We start from the raw sequence: 23860 nt of genomic DNA on the forward strand, positions 1-23860 counted from the left end.
GTGTTAGGCAGCGTCAGATGGGATGTAGTGGCGTACCCACTGCTTCTATATTTACATGTTCATAACTTCCATTGTTTACCCCGCCGTTCCAGTTGCCATAAAAATATTCACTACATTCGAGTGCGAATAGCTCATTCTGCAAGTGTACAATCCAATTAATTTGTGTTGGCCACGGCCAACTGCAACAAGCAGTTCATAACACATCACAGGTTCAGTGCAGGAAAGCAGCTGACAAGTCGCATGCCTATTTCTGGTTTTTCTAGTTGTATAGCTTATCTGAAAAAAAGTTTACTTTTAAACATGTTGTCAGTGTTATTCCAACAGAACCATCTTTCAAATGAACGTAATTTGCATTTCATCTTCACGGTCCCATTAAGACTTATTCGAGGCCTCCCATTACCACACTCATTAAAATGTTTTCTCTCTCTCTCTCCCCTCTTTTTTGAAAAACTTGGGCCAAATTTCGCAGGTAAACCTTGGCCGATTTTCTTTTCTCTGCAACAAGCTACCCACATTGCACTGGCCCTTCCAGCTGAATTGCCACAAGGCACTCCAGTTTGCTTTAGCAAGACACCTCAACTCACTCGCAACAGACTGAGCTGTGCTAATTGATTCACATTTGTTTGCTTCGTGAGCAATATGTCGTTGAGGGTCAAACAGACTGAGTCACCATTACACTCGTGGCTTCGCTACTCTAGATTAAAAAACAAAAGCTTGCTACAGGGACCAACAGAACCACCTACATACATTTTTGTACCATGCTGCAAATGCCAACCTTTGGGTACGAGACTCTCTGCATCACACCTTCCTATCCCGAGCACACAGATTGGCCGTCAGCACGGCCGACAAACGTACACACCCACAGAGACGTTCCTAAATTGCTGTTTTTATTCGCTCTCTTATTCAAATTGAAATTTATTTACATCCCTGGTCGCAAAACGGCGGCACAGTAGCAGGGCTTGTCTAGGCTAAGTTCATGGCTGCAGTCACCGTAAGCACAACCACTTCCTCTACCGAAGTTGGCTCTCCGATGCTGCACAGTCCGCATTGCAAAAACAAGGCTGGAGGGCTCCTTTTATCCGTGGTCGAGAGACGCGTTGCGCACCACATTTGTCTTCAGCGTTTCCCTGCTGAGGCCTCGCTTCGAACTTACAGATGCTAGAAGAATCGTTATGTCGTCCGGCTTCCCTCCTACGTCAAGGAGAGAGGAAAAAATGGACATCAGCACTAGGAAAAGTTGGCCGCTATTCTCAACAGTTGAGAGTTAGGCAACTAGAAAATGGCAAAAGTGCTCCAAAGTCTGATATAGTTTTAGGACTAAAGTGGAACAATCCCCCCATTCACTCAAAGTAGCACGTAAAGACCACCTGCAATGAAATTTTTGACGTGAAAACACTGTAATCAATGAGTACACATAAAGAGAGGGGTAAATGTAAAGCACTGTGTTCAAAATAAAACGTGCGCTGCGCTAACGGCTCGTAAGCATGGGCATCTTCGGAAATGAAACTGGAAAAAGAGCCCGCCATCACTGGAGACCGGACGTGATGTAGGTGACGGAACGGAAGAGGGTGGACCGGTACCGGCGGCCGCTCACAACAGCCCCTGAATGCGTGTGGGAAGCCGTGCGTTTCACATTTTTGTTTCCACAGAACCACTGCCACCAATATTTGGCTGCGGGCAGTGAGGTTATGTACCGTGAAAAGCGGGACAAATTAACCGAGATATCGCACCTCATGCACCAGCCACCACCAAAGTAGAAAGTCTTGGCGTTGCGAGTTATAAAATCACAGTCTGATTACCCTAGCTTTCTGTTCATAGAATATCAAGGAGGAGCCTTTATTAGCCTACGCCCTAATTATCATCTCACTTTTGTCACGGAGCCAACCTTGTACGAGCGGGCGGCCAATCACAAACATGCGAAGAGCTTTGTCATCTCAGTCTCCCAGATCAGTAACTTTCACCTCGCCGCACAATCAGTATCGAATTTTAAAATCGCAATGAAGCCGCATGTCAGCTTACCAAGGTAGATAATGTGGTAAAATTAAAATGTGCAGAAGTTATCTACCACGGTTTGCTGATATATATATAGTTTCAACACTCAAAACATATTCATTGTATAGAACTTTCAATAAAGCATTTTTCTTTCGTAGAAACTGAATCTCACATTGTGCACAAGTAAATGCTTAACTGCGCGATTTGACAAAAACACTTAATTTCTGTTTATAGTTCCCCAGGGAAGCTGTTTTGTTTGCATCATTACAGTTTGCAAAGGCAACGGTCGATCTTTTTGCAGATATATTTGTTACCACCACTAAAGCTGAGCTTTGTCCATCTAGTGAGAGAGGATAAAGTAGCTAAGATGTTTATATCCACGCATCGAACAATTTTACTTAGGTTGCTGAAGTTTTGTAAAGGCGCAGACCTTGCCAACCAAAATAAAACAAATATTGAGCGCTAGAGTGTAATTGGCATGTTACAACATGCCAAATTACGACATAACTGACCGCTATTTTATGTTCTATTGTTTTGCAGTTTCGTTGCCTACACTGACGTTTGGTGCTGCAGTGGCTTGTCCAATGTTGATTGACAGTGCGAAGCAAAAAATTTTTGCTTCGTGTGCCTGTTTTCGAACCATGAATCCCTTGACCATCAAGTGGGCAGATCATACGTCAAGCCAAGGAAACAGAATGCCTCCTGTGTGCTAAGAGTTGGAGCCGAGTGCTGTAAAATGCACGTTACAGCAATCCAGGAGGCACTGCCACATTTACAGCCGCTGTCTTCTCCTCCAAAATTGTCAACTTGATTGCACTCAGTTACCATCAAAAGCTCAACACCTGGTGCAGACTTAACAAGCAATGCGCGGAAAACTACATCTTGCGGGTGCCCTCACCGATCGTGTCGATACCGTTGTCGCGGGCCCGCAGCGAGAACGGTGACAGGTGGGCTTCGTCGAATGCCAGCCGCCTGGCCTGCAGGGCCAGGGAGTTCACAGTTTGCTGAATGCTGTCCAGGCTCGTGTCCTGAGGCAAAGAGGGGACACGCATCAGCCACCAAAGTGCCTCTCGGCAAGTTCGAGGCACCTCAACAAATCCCTATGAGGATCTGGGTTGAACAGTTTCTTTACTCGAGTTGACGACCTGAAGTCCTCGCTAACAACATCTGCATTCGTGTTGATGTAAATCCCCGCTAGTGCTCCATTTGAACGCAACCAAATACGTCTCAGGCAGTTCAGCTTCACAACATGGCTGCAAACAGATTCCTTAACAGCCAGAAAGTTGCGTGCTGAACCTTGTCACCGCGGAAAAGACAGTGCAATCATGACAGCGCCATTCCCATCAGAATGAAATAGACATAAACAACCAAATTATCACACGTGATCTGTGCAGGCACAACTATCTCCTCCAATTACAGCAGCCGGCCACTCAAAAGCCAGCGGGTGACAATGATATGACATCTTACTGCAGCAAGAGCAATTGCCTGCCAAGGCAGCCATCAATCGATTTCCTTTGCATGCAGCTTTCGTTAAAAGAAATCAAAACTATGAGGTTGAGAAAGAGAGAGGGAGAGAGAGAGAAATCTTTTTATTAGAAGAGAAAGCCGGGACGTTGGCTGGAATTTTGACATCGACAAGTTACTCGGCGGGGCAAGAAAGAAAACATCCAAGCACATTCGTATTCGCATACCAGCACCAAACCAGCAGGAGCCCGATGCAAAGGAGTGCACTGCTCTCTTGCGAAGAAGTGAACTTCGTGGTCAGCAACATTACTCCAATCATGTGTTCTTAAGCACTAGCATTTGTAGTTTTCATAGTTTTTACTCTTTGCCCAAAACCACCTTTCATTTAGAGACATGCAAATACTCAAAACTTTAAATATTTAGCAAACAGCGTTTCATATTAGATTTGATTCACACTTCTGCCGTTCGAAGCATTGAAAAACTGGCGTTGCCATGAGACACCAATTTTTTTCAAGCTTCACCGCACAGTGCACACCCTTGTGTTGGCTTTTCCTCACAATGCTGAAAGTTTGCCAAGAACGCCTAACGCACATCATTATTATCATCAACAGCAGCCCACTAGGCCCACTGCAGGACGAAGGCCTCTCCCGTCGACCTCCATTCCTGTGCCCCTCGCGTCCACCATTCTTGGCCTCCAAAATTCCTTATTTTGTCCCTCCATCGAGTAATTGGGCTTCCCTTCTTCTAGACTTGTCTCTCGGTATGCACTCTGTCACCCTGGTAGTCCACCGACTGTCATTTTGCTCAACTCTTTCGCTTCCGCGCTTTTCAAAATTGTCCTATTTGAACGATACCTTGGGAGACCCTTTTCACAGCATTCCAGGCGTTTCTGGAACAAGTAATACCCCTGTCACACGGCAGATCTAATGACATTTACAGCAAATGTCATTCACTCTAAATGTCATTAATTCAGCACTACACGAGAATACCGAATTACATTCAAGGCGAATGACATTTAGCGGCTAACTGAGGTCCCGGACCTCAGTTACACCTCAGTTAGTGGCGAAATGAGTAGCCTCGACAGCAGTAGCGCGTCCCTAGGCAGGAAAATTCAGTAACAAACCAAAGAATACTGTTTCTAAAAACTGTCAGTAAACTTATATTTTCTTTTTTGTATTGTTGTTCTAACAAAGAAAGACCAGCAAGTACTAACAAAAAAGAAAATCTTGTCCCCAGTGCGCGCGCTACCCTAATCCGGCTTTTTTGCAGACTTCTCTCAGCTTGTGTCTCAGCTTATGTCACCTAAATTGGTGGTTTTCTAGTTTTTGTTTAAAAAATATTCCTTTGTTGCGTTTTTTTTTTTTAAATATTACGTGTGAAAACATTCTAGATGTACATGAAATCTAATTTTGCGGTTTTGCGAGCTCGCTAATCGTCACCGCTATCACAATCAAATGACATTTGTTCCGCCGTGTAGACTCGCACGGCCGAGCCGAATGTCATTTACAGCTAATGTCATTCAGTTTGAATGACATTAGAATTGCCGTGTGACAGGGGTATAAGGCTGTTGGGAGTTAGATCAGAAAATAGCCTTTCAAAATCAGTTTTGTTTTCATTTCTGCAACAAAAACATGATTTTTTACACATGTTTGCATCACCTGGGTGTGGAAAAGGGTGTATGGTCATCGCGCGCCAAAGAAGAATGCGTGCCACTCAAATTACTCTACATCAGCATTCGGTTTTTGTTATCAGGGCACGAAAGGTGAATCAGAAGATGATTTTCAATCATCAGGTTTGCACTCTGACAGTAATGATCCCTGAAATCGGCTGGAAATATCAAGTAGCGCCGGTTCACAAAGTTACTTTATGATTTTAGGCAGTTTTATTGTCTTCGCCCCCGTCTTTACGATTTTAGGCAGTTTTATTGTCTTCGCCCCCGTCGTTCTAGGTTGTGTTGTAGTACTACTTACCACTGGACCATTCACAACAGTTTCGGTTTCGTTTCTGCTTAGCGAAATTTATATTTAGCGCTACTACGCAGTTTCCCAACCTAAAGGCTACCTGCCATGGTGCCTTGAGTGTTCGCTACTGATCCTCGAAAAACGCATGCCGCTCCTGATTTCACCACACCCTAACCCGATTTCTGCGATAAGAACTTCCAATGCAAGTCAAAAGATAACACCCAGATATCAGTTTCGATGGGGAGAGCGCTTCAAACCGGCCTTGCACACTGCCAGATGTTCGCCTGCCAGTTTTGTTTCCATACAAGGGTATCTCCAGGTCTAGTGTTGATACTGTCTATTTGGACGGGGTCTCCAATAAGTTTTGTACTGTTTCATTTCACAAATGTTAGGTGGTGCTCAAATGCAGGAGGCTTGTAGTGCTGATCTCTTTTTGCGCAACAGCTACTCGGCCAAACTTTGCAGGGCACGATTCTAGCAAATTGCACCTCATTTCTGCAAGCATGGCTACAATAGTGAGTCAGAAGCTGATAATAAACCGAAAGTTTATGTTTTCAGAGAAAACTGACAGTGAACGTCAACAAGAATCAACCACGGAGTTTTGTTTTCAACTACCTGCATGTTTTTCCCCATCGCTTGCTTGTCCCGAATACTGTGCGGGCCGTAAATGCAAAGTCAGTCATTGACAAGATGTTTTTTATGTCACTTGGGGACAAATTAATGCCTCTGATAATGTCAAACCGCCAGATTTCTGCCAGGGAACCACCCGAAATTCCACATTTTGAAATTAAGGTTTGGCTTCACCGCACGGCACGGGCGCCACGCATGCTAACATTTTTAAAGTGTTCAGCGCAAGTCAACATTTTTTCTAGGACGTGTTTTTGAAATGTTTTCCTACAAAATGTATATCCGATTTTTTTTTTCTACCATCAGTGGTTTGTTATACGCAACTTCTTGTTTACCATTTTCTTCGACAATTTGACAAAAATTTTCATTTTGATTTTTTTTTGCAACTATGATGTATGAAAACATTTTAAAAAACTGGTGTTATTGGAAAGGGCGTTAAATAATCTGCTTTTTGTGTTGCTGTAATTAGTGCCCCCAAATTTTTTTTTTAGCAGCAACGCAAAAATGTTTTCTTGGACCTTTAAAAATCGGTCAATTTTCTGTGGTAACGAAAGAATTTACTACGTGGCCAGCCCAAGTCCATTTCTTTTCTTTTATTTGAACTATGGTATCACCTACTCTAGTTTACCAGGAAGCTTGTTTCCTCTCCCTCAACGTTACTCCTATTATTCTTCTTTGCCTCGAACAAAATAAGCATGTGTTAATTAACTATGCTGTTCGTAGATCTTTTTCCGGAGGGGAAACTCAGGGTTGCGTGTTTCAAGAATGTCCATTTCACATCCACTTCAATCGTGACGTAGTTGTCACTTGCAAAGCCTTTGACCAATAAGAGGCACAGAAATTGACATCGCGTCTTTCTAGTGCTGTGTCACACTCAGGTTGTATGCTTTCAGCCAATTACAGCCAGCTCGAAACGGACACTTTGAAATGGACATCACATAAAGAAAACTGTCAATTCTACCCCGGTACTGGCCCACCTAGCGACTACCATGGCAAATAAACTCCAGGCAGCATGCAGGCTGGGCAAAACAAAAAACGTAAGTGAGGGCAAGAGAATCGTTTGAGCAGCAAGCCTGCGACTTGCCACCTCATAACTCACTAGTGAAGTTGTCCTCGTAAGGGTCTTAAAAGTCCTTACTGCACTCTGAAAGCCCAAACCTACAACACTCGTTTCCATCTCTATCAGACCACAACATGTCAGTAACTGTATTTAACGGAGTGCACGGCTCTTTAAAAGACTTTTCAATGTGCAAAGAACCCACAACACAGCCATAGCGGAGAACCACTGCTCTAGTGTGGATACTGTTTGTGCCACGGTGAGAGTGCGTGTGCAGTAAGAAATCCCAAGTTTGGAAGGGAAAGAACCATTCAGCACACAGCTAAAAATGAACTCTGGACGTACTCTAAGTTGTGCGAGCTCGTTGACTATCATGTTCTCAGGCAGGTTGTCAAACAGGCCGTCCGTTGCCATCAAGATGAGGTCCCCTTCCTGGACGGGAAACGAAGACGTCTCTGCCGACTCGGGGCTGCACAAGTCAGAGCAAACGAGGATTGCTTCACGAATCACATCAACACTGTTCTGGAAGAGCTTCAGGCAAGCATCTATTAGTTCACTCAAATGTCACTGTGACATGACAGGGGAAAAAGAGGGAGAAGTCAAAAATCGAAGAAAAATACACTGCACGTAAGTAGGCAGCAAAGTGTTTCAAATTTCCCACGGTGAATGACACGTAATGCACCGGAATTTTAAAGACCTGATTCAGTTAATAGCCGTTTTCCTAAACAAACAAAAGAAAGTGTGACCGACGAAAAAAACCGAGGGTAACAATGACATCAGATGTGAAGACCCCCTGCTCTAAAAAATGAAGATTACATTGACTACCCACACGAACACTCGCGTGCAAAAAACCTTAAAACATAAGCCCCTACTAATGAACATGTTACCCGTCGCCTGATCTTCAGCTTTTGTTGTTTCACGCGATGGGCCAAAAACAAGAACAATCACAGCATTAAACAAAAAGACAAAGGGCTGAATGAAATTTTGTTTTAACTGAAAGATCCTACTCTCGGCTTTCGTTTGACGAGCAACGATGTGCTGTTTGCTGAGAAAGAAATAAATCAAGCGGACATTTCTTTCCTCCATTTCCCTTTCATTTTTTCGTGACACAGCCAGCAATCGCGTCACAAAGTAGAAGCGAGGCACCGGTGTGGTCTAGAGTGCAAACGGTTGGCGCTAGGTGCTCTCACGCTGGCAAGGGTAGCTTTTACACCTTCAAGTTATGGCCGACTGCCGAGAAAGTTCCTCATGCTAAGGGGGCTGGCTTGGATTTGGGCCCTCCTACACTAGACACACAGACCCCATCAAGTTGGCGCGAGCAAGGCCCCCTTCAGAAGTGACAAGCGCCGTTTCAAATATCAAGCAAACATGGCAGCTTGGCTATGCCAACGTATAAACGATGGGCTAAGATCGCTCAGGCGGGTGCCTTCATCTCAAATCGTCTGACGATCACGTCCATCTCATATTCTCTCCTCTCACACCAACGTAGTGTGAAATATACACTTGAATAGTACTCGTGGCCAAGGTCCGCCGGGCCCAAACATAACAAGGGTAGAGCTATGCAACGCACGATTTATGGATTGTCTATCCGTAAATAAACAATCCGCGACTCGCGCCCAACAGAACAGCACAAGTTCGGAATCGGTCAGATAACCACTTGCAGTAAGTACCCTGACCTCTAATGGGTGATAAGGTTTCAACAAGGCATGGGCACGCTTTACCGATAGCAGAGTCCTTCAATTTTTTACTGGTCACGAAACTGCTCCGTAACTCAATGGGAGAGCTTCATATGCTGCGCTTGGGTGCCGCGCGGTGGCGCCACCATCTCACGGAGGTCATTGGTCGGGCTGGTCGGGCGGCGTTGCGCTGGCTCGATCGACGCTGCGAGTTGTGTTTGCTTTGGCGGGAAACGTGGATATCGTGCTGTTGTGATGCGGCGTTAGTGCAGCGACGATGCCGAACGTGTGTTGTGTCCCGGGATGTCGTTCAGGGTACAAGGGCACAACAGAAAAAGTTTCCTTGTTCGGTTTACCCAGCGACGGCGTTCTGCGCGAGAAATGGAAGCGCGCCATTCCAAGGCAAGAAACGGGAGACTTTTGCTTCGACTCTAAGTATGTGAGAGTGTGCGAGAAGCATTTCGATGACAGTGACATTGTCCGTGCAGATGAATTTGTTGTAAATGGTGAAAAAGTGTCACTTCCGCGCGACAAGCTGCTTCTGAAGGCTGGTGCCATTCCAAGGAAGTTTGACGGCTTGCCAGCGTATTTGACTAAGCCGAAGCAGCGGTCACGGACCCTGACAAGAAGGCCTCCAGCGAAGCGACGTCGTGAATCGTCCTCATGTGCCCTTACACCAGACGTTCACGCCAAACCAGGCACGTCGGATGCCGCGTCGTGTGATGAAGGTGAGTTTACGTCCAATGTTGTTTTAAGTTTCTTGCCCGTGCAGTGATTATATCGGTGAAATTTCGGAGCAGTGTGTGAGATGAAAATGCGCTATTTGAAACGATTTTTCAAATCGTTTTGCAGATATTGCGCTGCCCACAGATCTTGTCGGCGAGGGGCCAACGCGCACATCGGACTCGGCGTGCCAAACAGATGAATTTACCAGCCCTCTCGCCGAGGTTATACTGCTGAAGTGTCAACTTCGAGCAACTAAACAGCAGCTGACCTTGTGTCAAACGAAATTGGCAAAGATGAGAGTGCAAGCGAGCAAGCACAAAAAGCTTGAAGAAAGCCTTCAAAAAATGTCGGCCCGCACGAAGTTGATTTTTGATCAGTGCGTGATGAAGGCGAACACCAAGTCTGCGAAAGCTGCGAGGTAAGTTTAGAAAACAGGCCAGCGCGTGTATGATGTTTGGGAGCAGTGTTGGTGTATTTTCGTGTCAAATTTGGTTCTGTAGATTACCCCACCATCCTTCTTCGCTGAAAATACACTTTAATGTTAACATTCCTCGGGCATGTTGAGAATATTGATTCAACAGGCCATATGCGTGTCACCACATCGATTTTGGTTCAGCACCACCTATTTGTTATTACAGTCAAACCCAGCTATAACGAACCCGGATAGAGCGAATTATGCTATATATCGAACAAAAATATTTCAGTTACGGAAATACACGGGAAACATATTCCTTATAACGAAGTTAATATCCGATATATCGAACTCTGGGCACCTAGAATGGCCGCCGAAATGCATCATCTCAGAGCGCCGATTGAGATGGGGATTGGCCCCGACCACGGAGCAAGAGCCGCGACTGAGACATTGCGCCTCGCACGGAGCGACGTGACGCCCAATACTTTCCGGAACTGTTTCCGATGCGCGGGACTCGCGACAGAACCCGCCCACTCAGTGAGTGCGGACCAAGACAAGAGCATCGGTGAACTGTGGGAAGAGCTCGCCAACGTTCCCAATGATGTCTCCAGTGAAATCCGTCCTGCGCTTATAATGAAGCGCTTTCGGCAGTCGATGTGCTCCGCCAGTGCTTCTTTGATTTTTGAGAGAAGGCTATGCTAGTTGAAGCCGCCAAAATGAAAGTGAAAACAAAAATCACCGTTTTTTTCTTTTTTTTTTGCAACGTGGGCAGTTAAGGCGGAAAGTAGCTTTGATACTTGCAATAAATGGGTTATTTTGGTCTGGTAATGGCTACTGTACTGTGTTCGTTTCTGCATACGCGGATGGCGGAGTTGGGGAGGAGGCGGGGGTCTCCCGCGGATTGCGAACTCGTAACAATAAGCTCGTTATAGGCGGGTTCGGCTATATCGAACTATTGGATATATCGAACTCATCGCGGTGCATATTGCAGTTCGCTATAAACGGGTTTGACTGTATTCCAGCAGTTTCAAATAAAAGTTGTGTTTGCTTTCCACAGCATTCCTTTTATCCTTAATGTGCTAAGAGTCTCACTTTGCAGTGTCTGCTGCTTATTGAGGATGAATACAATTACAGATGAATGACTTTTTATACATTTTCTTATTGCCCATACAGCAAGGTTGCAGAATGCGCTGCATATGTTTGCAACGTGTCAAATGCTAGGGTTGCATAACAAACGATATGCCAGAGAAACATCAGATTGCATGAATTGATCCTGAACATGGTTTCTCTGTGCCACTGTTTATTGGGCTTTCAGCGCATGCAGTTCGAAAGCAGCACACAGCATGTCATGACATGGGGTATTATTGAAGCACCTATGCATGAACCTGGTATAGTGTGCTTGCATCGTTTTAGCATTTTCGCTCCTGTAAATACATGTGAAATGCATTGTGAAACAACTTTATTATTTAATGCATGTGTTTGAGTACGACGAGCCCACTCTCCTATTTTTGGTGTCTGGTGCACACACGTTATGCATGCATATAAAGCATCTTGTCTGTGTCATGTACATGCATGTAATTCCAAATGCACTGCACGGATGTTTTTTTGTCCTGCAGGCCCACTATGTAGCATGTTTCAAAATGTGAGAACAGTTTCCTACTTTTCTCTTTAGGTACAGGAAAGAATGGCTATATGACTGTCTCCTTCTGAAGGTTAAGTCGACGTCTGTGTACACGTTCCTTCATGAGAACGAATTTCTTCCTCTCCCTAACCCCCGCACTCTGTACACTTACATGAAGAACCTGAAAGCGGACTTTGGGTTTGATGCAAATTTATTTGCTGTTCTGAACGAAAAGCTTGAAGCGGTCCCAGAGAGAGAACGACGAGGTTTGGAGCAATATCTATATTTGAAATAAAAATCAGCGCCTGTGGCTTTTGACATTGTTCCTAAGCCATTTCTTTTTTGCAGGAGTACTCATGTTTGATGAGATGAGTGTTCGCAAAAGCCTGCATGTCAGAGAATCTGATATGGCCCTCCTTGGAAAAGTCAACTTTGCTGAACACACCAGGCCAGGGGACAACGAGAAAGACGCTGATCATGTGTTGGTGTTCCTGTTTCGCCCCTTTCTCGGGGGCTGGTCGCAAACTGTGGGAACATTCTGCGCTTCCAGTGCTGCTCCTGGTTCTGTTGTGGCCAAATTGCTGCTGCAGTGCATTGTGCACTTGGAAAATTCTGGCGCTGTTGTCCAAGCTGTGACATGCGACAATTCTACAAGCAACCGGTCAGCCTTGAGGTCGTTGGGTAACAACTTCTTCCTGTAACAATCCTACAGTACTGCTGCAATGTATGGTTATATAGCTCAAATGTATTCTTTCTAGGCATAAATGGGGACAGAAAAAACCCACAAACATCATTTCAACACCCCTGTGACCCGTCAAGAGAGATTTACACTGTCATCGACCCACCGCACATTTTCAAGTGCATAAGAAACAACCTTCAAAAGGTTGGGAAGTTTCTGGTAAGAAAAACGAGGCGTGTTTATGCTATACCGTGCTGTACAAATTATTTGCAACAATAATTGAAATTTTTTTTCAAGCTGCCAGAGGGTGACGTTTACCACGATCATTTCAAGTCCCTTTTGGGGTATGAGGAAGACCAAGCTGGCCTCCGGGCTGTGCCTAAACTGACAAAAGCCCACATAATGCCCAATGCCTTCCAGAAAATGAGTGTGAGACTTGCGGTTCAGGCAAGTAATATTATGACTTTTTCTTGTGCAGCAGGTAGCATGTTTGGGAATTCTACTCCTTCAGCCAGAGCTTACTGATTTTTTTTAATCTTCAGTTGTTCAGCGAATCTACAGCTTCTGCACTGGAGTTTTACAGCAGGCAAGATGTGTGCAAGGAGCTGCATGATTCAAAGGCGACCGCGGCATTCACCAGACGAATGAACGGCCTGTTTGACTGCTTGAATTCTCGGAGGCCACAACACGTGCAGTATAATGAAGCGGAGCACATTGCAGTGAGAAATACCACTCGAGACTTTATATTTTATTGTAGCTATCTTGCTTTTATTTATTGTTACAGACGTAACATGATTATTTTCCAGACACTAAAAGAGAACGTGACATGGCTGAACAAGTGTTGTGATTACATTGAGAGTTTGCCGAAGCAAAGACAAGCCTGCTTCCTCACCAAACCCACGTCTGAAGCGCTGCGAGTAACCCTACTCAGTACTATCGCACTTGTGGAGAACCTTCTGGCCTCAGGTTTTCGATATGTGCTGGTGGGAAATTTCGGACAGGATCCTCTTGAGGTAAACATGTAAGCTTTTTCATTTCTGCATTGACTAATCTGTTGTCTCACTTTCAGAGGTTTTTTGGCATTGCGAGACACGTTGCTGGTGACGGAGGGCAGCCAACGGTTCAACAGTTCCTCTTCATATACCGAATGCTTTCGGTCAACAACCTTGTCCGCCCACCGAAGCGGGCATCAGTTGATGGTGACGGGCCACAGTTGCTGTTCAAGCTGCAGGACCTATTTAACAAGGAAGCTGCTCCTGTCAATCATGTACGATGCCATATTGAAAACAAAACAGCTATTGATAGTTTGTCCAACTCGAATATATTTTCCGTCGGAGAGCTGCTCAACAGATGTTCACTCAGAATGTGCACAAACTTCATCATTTACCTGTGCGTGATATTTTCCCACGAACGTGCATGCAAGCAAAAGAAATTCTAATTTCAGGTTGACTCCCTGGCCATTCTCCTGGATGACGTTCTTTTGGCGCCAACTGCGAGCGAGGAAGAGGCCCTTACGGACTTGTCTCCAAAGGAGTGCATTTTAGACTACCTGGCTGGATATGTTGCCCAAAAATTTTCTAGCATGTGCTGCACCGACTGCGTGGAGTCTTTAAAAGGCTTGCAACGGTCACCAAGTGACCTCATTCTTGTGAAGTCGAGAGGTTACCTTCAGGTCCCCTCCACCAAACTGCTAAACCTCCTTCAAATTGCTGAAGAACATGTAGAACAATTTACGGTAAAGCAAACTGCGTGTGCTGGTGTGTACATGGACATTGTTGAGCAGGTTTTGCTGGACAATCGTACAGCTTCAGCTGCTGTCGGCTGCCCCACCCACTTTGTTGGGACGACTGCTGAAGTTTTGCACTTTTTCCTTCGGTGCCGCCTGCATTTTTTCACACGCGAAAAAAATAAGCAATCACGTGTGACAAAGCGAGCAACATGCCCAGCTGGTGGAGGGAGAAAGCCAAACTGAAGGAGGAGTGTAAAAGCAATGCACCCTTTTGCGAGCCTCCTGGTCCTAGTACAAGGCTCACTTAAAGGCGGATTTTTGTTTGATCAGTGAAATAGCAGCTGTGTTTCCTTGCTTGTTTGCAGACTTGTATTAACTTGCGCTCAGGCTCGCATGCAAAAAAAAAAAGCTTTCTGGTGTCTTTGTGCTTTCACTTTTAATATTTTCACCAACTATCACTTAAGATTCGTTTTTTGTGTTTTGTAACCACGCGTGGCCGCTTCCGGTTTTTTTATCTGGTGTTTCAACCCAAGCGCCAGTTTGCTCTTTTTGTCGTACGTCGCGTCGGGCAATATTGTTTGATATGGAAAGGTTGTCACCTTGCCACTAACTTGATTTCTTGTTTGTTCGACAATATTCTCGACCCTATTTCCATGGATCTAAAATTAATAACGGCCCGAGAGTAATTCATGCATGGCAAACAACGCGTGACTCACTTTATCGACGTCACCTGTGCAGGTCACGCTGTGGACTGCTTTTTCGACGTTTGTGTTTCATTTTAATCTTTTGCAGAGCATTAGTTCGCTTTAATAAACTTCATTATGTAGAACTACGCGTTTGTCTTGGCTGCGTGGCAATATTCTGTTTCCTCCGTGTGCTACACATCACAGCGCAAACAATAAATTTTTGTACGCTGGACCACGCTCTTTTGTCTCCCTTCGTAATATTGAAATTTTTTTGTAGCATGTGATAAAATTTTGCGCTTCCTTTTCTGCAAGGATTGAAAAGCGTGTTACAACGTTTTCTTTAAGGAAACGAACTAAAGACGCTTTAAAATCCGTAAACACGACGGCGCAGCGGTTGCGCCCGAAGACGCGAAAGCAGTTGCCGTTCGCGGCCGAGGTCTGCAGTGATTTATTCGGAAAAATAAAGCCTCATTGGAGGCAGGTGGTATACACAATAATTGGGCGATTCATCGCTAAAAACTACGAGAAAAAAAACTCAGCGCGCAGAGACCAAAAGCAGCGAGCGTTTTCATGCCAAGAGCCGGCAAATATGCCGCACGAGCGGCGGCTGGATGACCTTCGTGCGACGGTGGCGCTAGTAGTGGCGCCCGCGGACCCGATATGAAACGAGCGCCGAAGTTTCGTGACCAGTAAAAAATTGAAGGACTCTGCCGATAGCGACATCCGTATGCGAAGAACGGATTAGAAGCTCAGGCGGGTTGCCTAACCACCTGCAGTGCATTTCGTACTCTTTGCGTTTCCTGCAGGGGTTGTTGCTTGCAAAGCTCGGGCATTCACTGTGGTAAGTTATTGAGTTCGCTAATTGCGCACCAATCCTTTTCCAGAACAAAACTGAAAGCATGATGGCTGACTCTGAAGCGTGAGGGAAGCAGCCTGTCTCGCCATGTATAAAGCTGTAGCCTGTGTTTTTTAAATTAGACCAGCTCACGGAAAGTTTTAATTTACCTTTATTTTACGTGCTCTGCCACTTCGGAACTGTTTATTTGAGGTAAACACTTATAGATGCTTCTCCAACGACCTCTCGCCGTTCACAATTTTTGCGACGTCACAAACCGCACCCAAAAGCGTAGAAGGCGCCGTCGCCTGTTTTCACAGTTCTGGCATTTTCTGCCTTATTAAACAACTGCTAGTCGCGATAATGGTGAGCTTAGATTTTCAGCACCGTAATCTACCAACAGAAGCCAACTTGTTTTTACCCTCTAGTGTCCCTTTAAATAGACTGAGGCAGTGCAGTTCAATACTGCTCCCTACCAACCATCCATTCTAGACGGGGAGCACAGCTTTCGAGAAAGGCCCCCCTCCACACACACGCAGGCGGGAACAAGGAGAGAGGGTGGCCGACCTATCGCTGAGGACGAACTGGCTGACGCCCGGCGGAGGCAGGCAGAGCTGGAAAGGCGTGTTGAAGTAGTGCTGCTGCTCCTGCGACCGGTGCACCACCTGGCCCCTCCGCACCACCAGGAAGCCGCTGTCCCCGAGGTTGGCCGTGTACAGGATCCGCTCCACACAGTTCAGCACCAGCACACACGCCGTGCTGCTCCCTGCACACCACAACACTCCGTTTCAAGAGATGCAGAACCCGGGCACTTCCGGAGCGGTGCGAAACGGACATTAAACATGTTGATACGCTGCGCCCCCCTCCTATACCTATCTAAGAGATACCAAACAACCCTTATTTATGGAAAGAATCCGTAGAACTGAGCTGAGAGTAAATTTTACAGTAGAAAAAAAAAAAAAATTGGCATTGCAGGGGCTCAAAGCCAGGCTGTCGCACTAAAACCCACAGATCTACCCCTAGGCATCTGATACAGTGGAGTTCTTTTAGCAGTTAAAAAAAAATAGGAGTGCGCCAAGCGAACCACCAGATGGTGCTGGGTGCACACAGGAAATGCCGGGCTTGTACTTATCTGGGAACGTAATGTCACCTGCATACAAAGGGGCTGGCCAACCACGCAGTAACTGCCAACGCGAAAACAAAGGCAGCATCTACCTGACATCACAGGTCCTAGTATTTATCTTCTGCTTCAAAACTGCTTTTGCAGCAAGCTCATTTACGTATATTGACATCTGCCTCCACTCTCTGACGAACACTAGGGTATGAACCAGACGAATGCTGCTACTGCGCTGCCACTAGCCCATTCTAAGCTGCTCACTTGTGCCTTCTGATTGAGTCTGATGTCATACCTCGCTAACCTAATTTGCATTGTAAGAACTACGTACCTAAAATTCTTACGACAGTTGCCTGTGATTGGCTAAAAGAATGGTAGCTGGAGTGCGATTGGGTCAAATATTCCGCGAAAATCTATTCCGCCAACTGCTTCCGTGATGTCATGTTATTATAGCACCCGCTTTGACACGGGAAGACTTCCGTTTTAACCCGGAAAAGGGCAACTTTTTTTTTTCTTTTTTGCGGTTTTCAGAATTTCACAAGTTTCATTCACCAGACTTGTGTTAGCAAATTCTTCGCAGTGGTGCTATCCTCACAATTATCGCGCGCGATGCACATGAATTTTACTGGGTTAGGTCTAAAATAGGCTTTAAGTTTCTGTGATGCTGGGCTCGGTTAAGTTGGGTTATTTTGGGTTGGGTTAATCTAGTTTAGGTTACATCAGGTTTGGTTAGGTTTGTACAAATGCCTGCCAAGCTTTTGTGGAAACTGCTTTGAGAAATTTCCTACGGTAATTCTCACGGCTGCCACAAGAATACACACTGGAAAAAAAAAAAAAAAAAAGATGAAGTAGTACAGGAAGGAATGAACAGTTCACCTTTCTGCCAAGCTCGAAACAAAAGCGAGCTTCACTTATCTACAGCTGTTAACACCATGGCGTGAATGCCGTTACGAAGTGCAGCAATCGTCACTTCAGCTAAACTGGATGAACGGTGGGGGGCTGGCCAGCAAAGGACACACTGTTGCAATTACTCCAATCATCCGTGCTGTGCTCAAAAAGAATGAAAAGTTACAAATAGACACACGAGCATTCCGCCAAACACAACTTGCTAGACAGCTCAGCCAGCTGCAAATCCCTGTCACACTTGAGCACTGGCGGCAGCTTGGTGACAGCTACAGCTGTGGCTAGGTTGAACCCACCACAGTGCTGTTCACGCTCCATTACAATGAGAGCCCATAAAAGTGGAACACGGGCACCAAACCAGTGTGGCGAACAGGTAATGCGCCTGGTATAAAACATGCCTAATACGTAGACATGATAGGCACATTGCTGGCCATGTCTATTTACTGAACTCACCGGCCAGTTTAAAGGTGTAAGGAAGCAAGCAATGAGCAAGCTAACTTGGGGGTTGCATCATCCAGGTGCCACGTTTTGCTTCCTTAAATCTTAAAGCTTTCAGCCTAGTTCCGGAGTGTTTGCCTTTTTTTTTTTGAAATATCACGCAACAGAGAGAGGGCAGTTCTCAGACTATTGGGATATGTGAATATGAGGGGGGGAGGGGGGGAAATGCATTTGTAAAGATGTCTGAATACATAAAGCGATGCACCTAATACCCCTGTCACATGGCAAATCAATAATAATTAAAAAGGGCTGACATTAGCTGCAAATAATAACTCGTTTGGCTGTGCAGATCTACACGGAAAAGAAAATGTCATTAATGATAGAAGTAACAAATAGCAAACTCACAGAATTCCAAGATACTAATATTAATGCCTCCATACCATTTTTATGCTCTTTAATACTTTGAAAACAAAGCAAATCCAAATTTCTTTAAATAAAAAGTGTGCATTGTTCTCAGCATCAACATTAGACATCACAGGCCGTCACAAGTTAAGCAAAATATCCGTATTTGAATAACAGCAACATGACAGAGCTTCGAGAAGGTGTTGGTTGCCTCCTTTTCAAAGTAAAACAACATTGATTTGGGTGATTGTTTTTATACATAGCGCTCTTTGATTTATTATTTAACTTCCTTGTTTAGTGACGGGCCACTGCTGTCGAGGCTACACATTCAGTTCGGACACTAATGCAAATGTCTTCTCTGAACTCATTCACTCATCAAATGCCATTCGCATCAAATGTCATTCAGCATTCTCATGTAGCAACAAACTAGTGACATTAACAGCTCATGTCATTAGCTGTAAATGTTATTAGATTTGCTGTGTGATGCTTCTAGGTGCGACACCTGCATTCTGATGACGCCTCCCATACCAGAATGTTCCCAATTTCTAAAACGTACCAATGGAAACTCAGTAAAGTATGACACTGATCTCTTGTTAGCAAGTACAAGTGAACGAGTGAGTGCCAATGCAATAGCATTCACCTGGCTCATCGTTGAACAGTGAAGGTGAGTCGTTATACTCAAATGAGCTGGCTGCAAGGGTAGCTTTGAAGCAAAAGAATAATACTTGAAGGTCTGGTGTCCACGCAAAAAACTCTTACAGCACAAGCTAGTTAAAGGGACCCTGCAACACTTACCATCGACTACTCTGGAATGTACTTTGGGGTAAAGTCTATTGCCCCAGCAATCTCCTCCCACAAGAATTATGAAAATCCGTTCACTATACCCGAAACTACACGCGATGAGAAATCGCGCATAATCGTTCCCTTTCAACTCGACCACGGACAACGTGGCGAAAGCTGCGCGCTCTCTCCCGGAGAGTGGGACGACTCGCGGTGCTTTCTTCGGCGGCCTTCGATATATCACATGCCAGGGAGTTTTCTCCTTTTCTCCGCAACGTGGAGGGGCCTATTTCCGGTCTGGTGGCACAAAAAAGCAGGCATGGCTACCTGCTCGCAAGTGCGCGCTCATGCTGGTAGGGCGTTTTTGAAGCAATAAACATTTGCTGTCGAGTGGTCTCAATGGAAGGGGAGTATTGAGCTCATCATTCAAACTCCGTGCGCACTCAAAACACAAAAAAAACACCAAAAATATGCATACAGGCTCAGGCATAGAAGAGGTTGGTACACAGCGCCGATGACAGCGGATCGTTACAGGAAATACAAGAAATAGCAGCGAAGTTGACCAGCGACAGCCAATAGGAAAGCCATGGCCCAAATGACATCGTTTAGGCCATGCCAGGGGTGCATAATGAGAAGAGCTGAAGAGAGCGCGGTTGGTTTTTCTGCGTCTTTCATAACGATTTGCGCGCTTACTGCTTCACATGCACGTGTGATATTTGGATCAGGTATTCCTGGCAGTGCAATCTAAACGTCGCGCAGATTTACTTGCACTGCACAAAGAGTGTTGCGGGGTCCCTTTAATGTGTTTGGCTAGCAAGCGGAGTCTGCATTTCACACTTGAGTATTTCTTTGAATGGTTGCAAACAGTTTGCACGATTAACATAAAACAACCTTAAAAAACAATGCTATGCTCATTAAACATGTTGCTAAGTGAAACACTGTTCAAGAAAGTTTCAGGTTCTTCAGTGGTAAAGTCTCAAATGATGATTTCTTGGTTGACATTTCTGCCACAAGCAGCTCACTAGAAGGGATATTACCCAACTGCGCTAATTAAACAATGAGTCTAAGAAACTAGCCTGGGCGAAGATAGTAACACTTAGAAAAGAGATTAACAACACAAGAACACGCGCGACAAGTGCTGGATGGCAGTTCCGCCGTGCACGCAACAACCATTGCACCGAAGAACGCAACCTCACAACGCAGTCTCACCAATGATGTGCCTCTTGTTCTCCAGCAACTCGTAGTAGCTGGACGCAATGATGCTGGCGGGAGAATTGGGCTTGAACCGACCGGAGTGGACGACACGCTCGCAGTTGCGCATCAGCGCTGTCGAAAACAGCGACGGGTCGACGCCGTACGTCCGCCACCCGCCGACACCGTCCGCAACGCCTGCACCAACAGACGACGCAGAAGGGAGAGGAGTTACCGCACATACGTTCCCCCACGGTTTTACCCGTACACTGACTCTGTCATCGCACGTGCATGCATGAATGCCTGTGTTTGCATCGCCAGTGTCGGGGGGGCCCGCTGACAGCGCTGAATGACATTCAGCTGATAAGGCGCGATTAACCTGGTGGGCCCCTGCAAGCTTGCGAGGGGGCCACCCGATGAAGACTACAGGCGGCACATAATGCGGTTAAAGTTCGCGCAAGGGCAAAAGTAGAGCCCCAAGACGCCGACAATCGCTGGCCGGAGCGAGGGGTTTTTAGGCTTAAAACGCTCACCTAGGACATCGAAGGACTTGTACTTCGCCGCAAAGCAGGCATCGTCTCCGAACTGTCCCCTGCCTAAACCTATGGAGAAGCGATTCCGCTCCTTGGGGAAGCCGCAGGTGACCGTCTGGAGTCCGAGATCGCCCTTGGCCCAGGCGTACTTGGCGTCGGAGCTCGTGGTGCATGTCGAGTGACTAAAAACACTGTTTGCTAGGGCGCGCGTGAGGAGACGTCCATACATAAGCACCGACTGCATGGCAGTGTGTGCTCGCGGCAGTTGCTTGGGGCTTACATGTTCCGCAGGTGAGGGGCTGTGGGTTCTCTAACCGGACGACAAGTCTTTTCTCTGCAGACGAGTCAGGTAAAAATGCCCGAAGATTATGCTAAACCATGCTTGATCGAAAGGACGAGCGCCTCTGGCGACCTTCACTCGGCGACCACACACGGTCAGCAGACAGGAAGCAGAACGCGCGTCAAACGGGTATCGCTGTTATGACTTTCGTAAGCGCGTGAAATACCACGCGACGCCTTAAACAAATAAATTACGCCGTTTTAATAATTTTTCAAGTTTTATAACAAATAAATTTATTACATAAAGCTAACCTAATTTTTTATAGGTTAAGTCTCCTGCCACGCGCGTGGCACGAGCTGCGCCCCCCTGGCAACAGCTGCTGCCACGCAGAAGTGACGTCAAGCTAAAATAATCACGTGACTTCCTGTGACGTCACAAAACAAACGTCATATTTACGTCATTTGATCATGCCATTTTTTTGTGTTGACGACGGCAGCCGGGTGTTCGCGTCTTGTGTCCCGATGTTCTCCGCCCGTGGTTCGAATGGCAGGCCTGACGCATCGTTACGTCCTTATCTCCCTGTACAGCGACTGCCTCGCGGCGCTTTTTTCTTGTTGGGAGGTGTGCTTGTAATTATTTAGATTGGGTATTTTTTGTGAACTTGCTGTTGCACGTCTTGGTAAGCCTAACGCATTGTTTTCTGCACGCTGCTTCGCCCCGCTTTTTACATGCTCCTAGAACTGTACTGTTGTCGTTTAATATTTTGTAAGCTTCACGTTGTTTTGCAGTTCGCGTGCTATTTGCTTTACGCGCCTGCATTTGTTGTCTACTTGTGCCTCGCTTCTTCCATGCCACGCCTTGTGTTCTGATTCTGGAGTGGTGGCTCAATTATAAAACGTAGGGATCAGTATTTTCCATCGCGTCGCGCCGTAGCGAGCGACGTAGTGTCAGCGTGTGCACGAATCGAGTGTCGTCAGGTAGCGCACGGCATCATCGAACGCAATCCGATCTCGCATGTAGCTTCTGCAATTTTTCCCCCGGGGCAGTAGTACTGTCGCCGAGAAATGTATCCTGACTATTCCACAGAAACGATCTGTGCACGTAGCGCTGCAGAATCCGTGCAGGGAGCGCAGTTGCCCTTCCGTGGGTGGAGCCCAACTGCCCGTCCAAAGATATATCTATTCAAGATACCACTGAAACCATTCGCCGACTGGCTGGCTTCTTGTGCAAGGAGGCTCAAGCTCCAACTGTGCAAGCATGGGAGAAGTGCAGCCGATAAGATCGCCGTGTGAGCCAAGTTTGGAACTTCTGCTAATAGTCCTTTAAAAGTCTGGTGTGCATAAGGTTAACAAGTGACAATTCAGTTATTGTTCATCTATGCTCAGATTTGTTGCTTAGTACCATTGTGCTTTCAACTTAGGAAGTCTTAATGAAATGATAGGCAAGGCTTAAAATTACTGCTTGGCTCTTATTTCCCTTTCCTTCGCTCCAGTACCTTTCGCCTCCTCTAACCTGGTTAGGCAACAGAACTTCCTCCTGCATCTGCTTTGAGTATGTATTTTGATAGGCTCGTTCCTTCTTTACTCTTGTGTTTGGCTTGGTTGGAATTGAACATAACCAGGCACAATACTTTCATTCACTCTCAGCAGGATGGGCTAATGATGATGAGAGCTTATCTCGGAGGCTTGCAGTCTTTGCACAAATTCCAAGTGGCTGTGACATCTATATGCCCATCCCAAGCACTCTGCGGAGTTCGACTTGACACTAATGCTTGTATTCGCAACTGGTGAAGCGTGCTTAAGCGTCTACTGTCAAAGCCTTTGGGGTAGTGAACAGGAAGAGTTTCCAATTGTGAGGGGACGTTTCACATTCTATTGCTTTTTAACTCCGCACTGTGTAAACTGTTTTGGAAAATTGCTCAAGTGAATTTACTTAGTGGTAAGGGGCTTTATAAAATGTCCCAATAATGATGCAAGTCTCGTCAGAAGCCAGCTGCTAGAAAACACATTCACGGGTTGTGTGTTGTGTGCCCATTAGCTGTTTCTTTTTCTTCCACAAAACGGGCACTTAAACAATCCTTTAAGCCAACAGGCGTAAAAAATAGTTCATCAAGTACAACTTCGGGGTAATGGTTGGTGTCGAGCGTGACATTGCCCACTCCCAAGAGTACTTCTTAATTCCTTGTGCAAGAACTGGAGCCAAGGCCACGTGCGTAGATGTGAATGTCTGTCGGTGTTTGTGAAAGTTGCAGTACAGCTGGAAGGTGTATGGATCATGGGTGGCTTTAACAATAAAATGACTGCTGAACGTATTTTTGCTCTGGTATCAATGAGCAGCATGTGAGCATTGATAAGTGCTTCACTGTTGGCATTTTTGTTACACAAAAGCAGGCCATGTTAAGGCCCCCTGGCAAATATTCATGAAAAACACTGGACCAAAAAGCTGCCAACACATGGAAACCATGTTGATCACGGCACCTTTCCTAGTACTTCAGTACCGTTTATCAGTGCTGTGTTTTTTCCCCCCAGCTAGTAAACTATCCCAGCGTTGCACCTTAAGCCAGAAATCAAACACTTGCTTGTCAATGACAAGTGATCTGCCAAACTTCCGTGTCTATGCAAAAAGTGAGTAGCTCTACTTTCTCTGCACTGTTTGTGCTGTGAAGTTCCGTTTCTAAACAAAATGCCAGGGTTCTTCTGGAAGATGCACAGCATTAAAACCTCAACAAAAAAGGAATAAGCACGCGATACTTTC

General features: G+C 45.8%; 1 protein-coding gene across 1 annotated transcript; it reads right to left on the reverse strand.

The window, feature by feature from the left end:
- Positions 1-866: 866 nt before the first annotated feature.
- Positions 867-21279, reverse strand: LOC144145749 (protein phosphatase PTC7 homolog). Its single transcript, XM_077677456.1, has 6 exons — positions 20827-21279; positions 20312-20491; positions 16033-16231; positions 7447-7570; positions 2891-3020; positions 867-1191 (listed from the first exon to the last, which is right to left on the reverse strand). Exons 1-6 carry the CDS (start codon positions 21068-21070, stop codon positions 1076-1078), a joined length of 993 nt encoding a protein of 330 aa, XP_077533582.1. The 5' UTR covers positions 21071-21279; the 3' UTR covers positions 867-1075.
- Between the last annotated feature and the right edge of the window lie 2581 nt (positions 21280-23860).

This window comes from Haemaphysalis longicornis, unplaced genomic scaffold (assembly GCF_048455015.1).
Source record: "Haemaphysalis longicornis isolate Haplotype H1 unplaced genomic scaffold, Haemaphysalis longicornis Haplotype H1 scaffold_7, whole genome shotgun sequence".
Taxonomy (NCBI): domain Eukaryota; kingdom Metazoa; phylum Arthropoda; class Arachnida; order Ixodida; family Ixodidae; genus Haemaphysalis; species Haemaphysalis longicornis.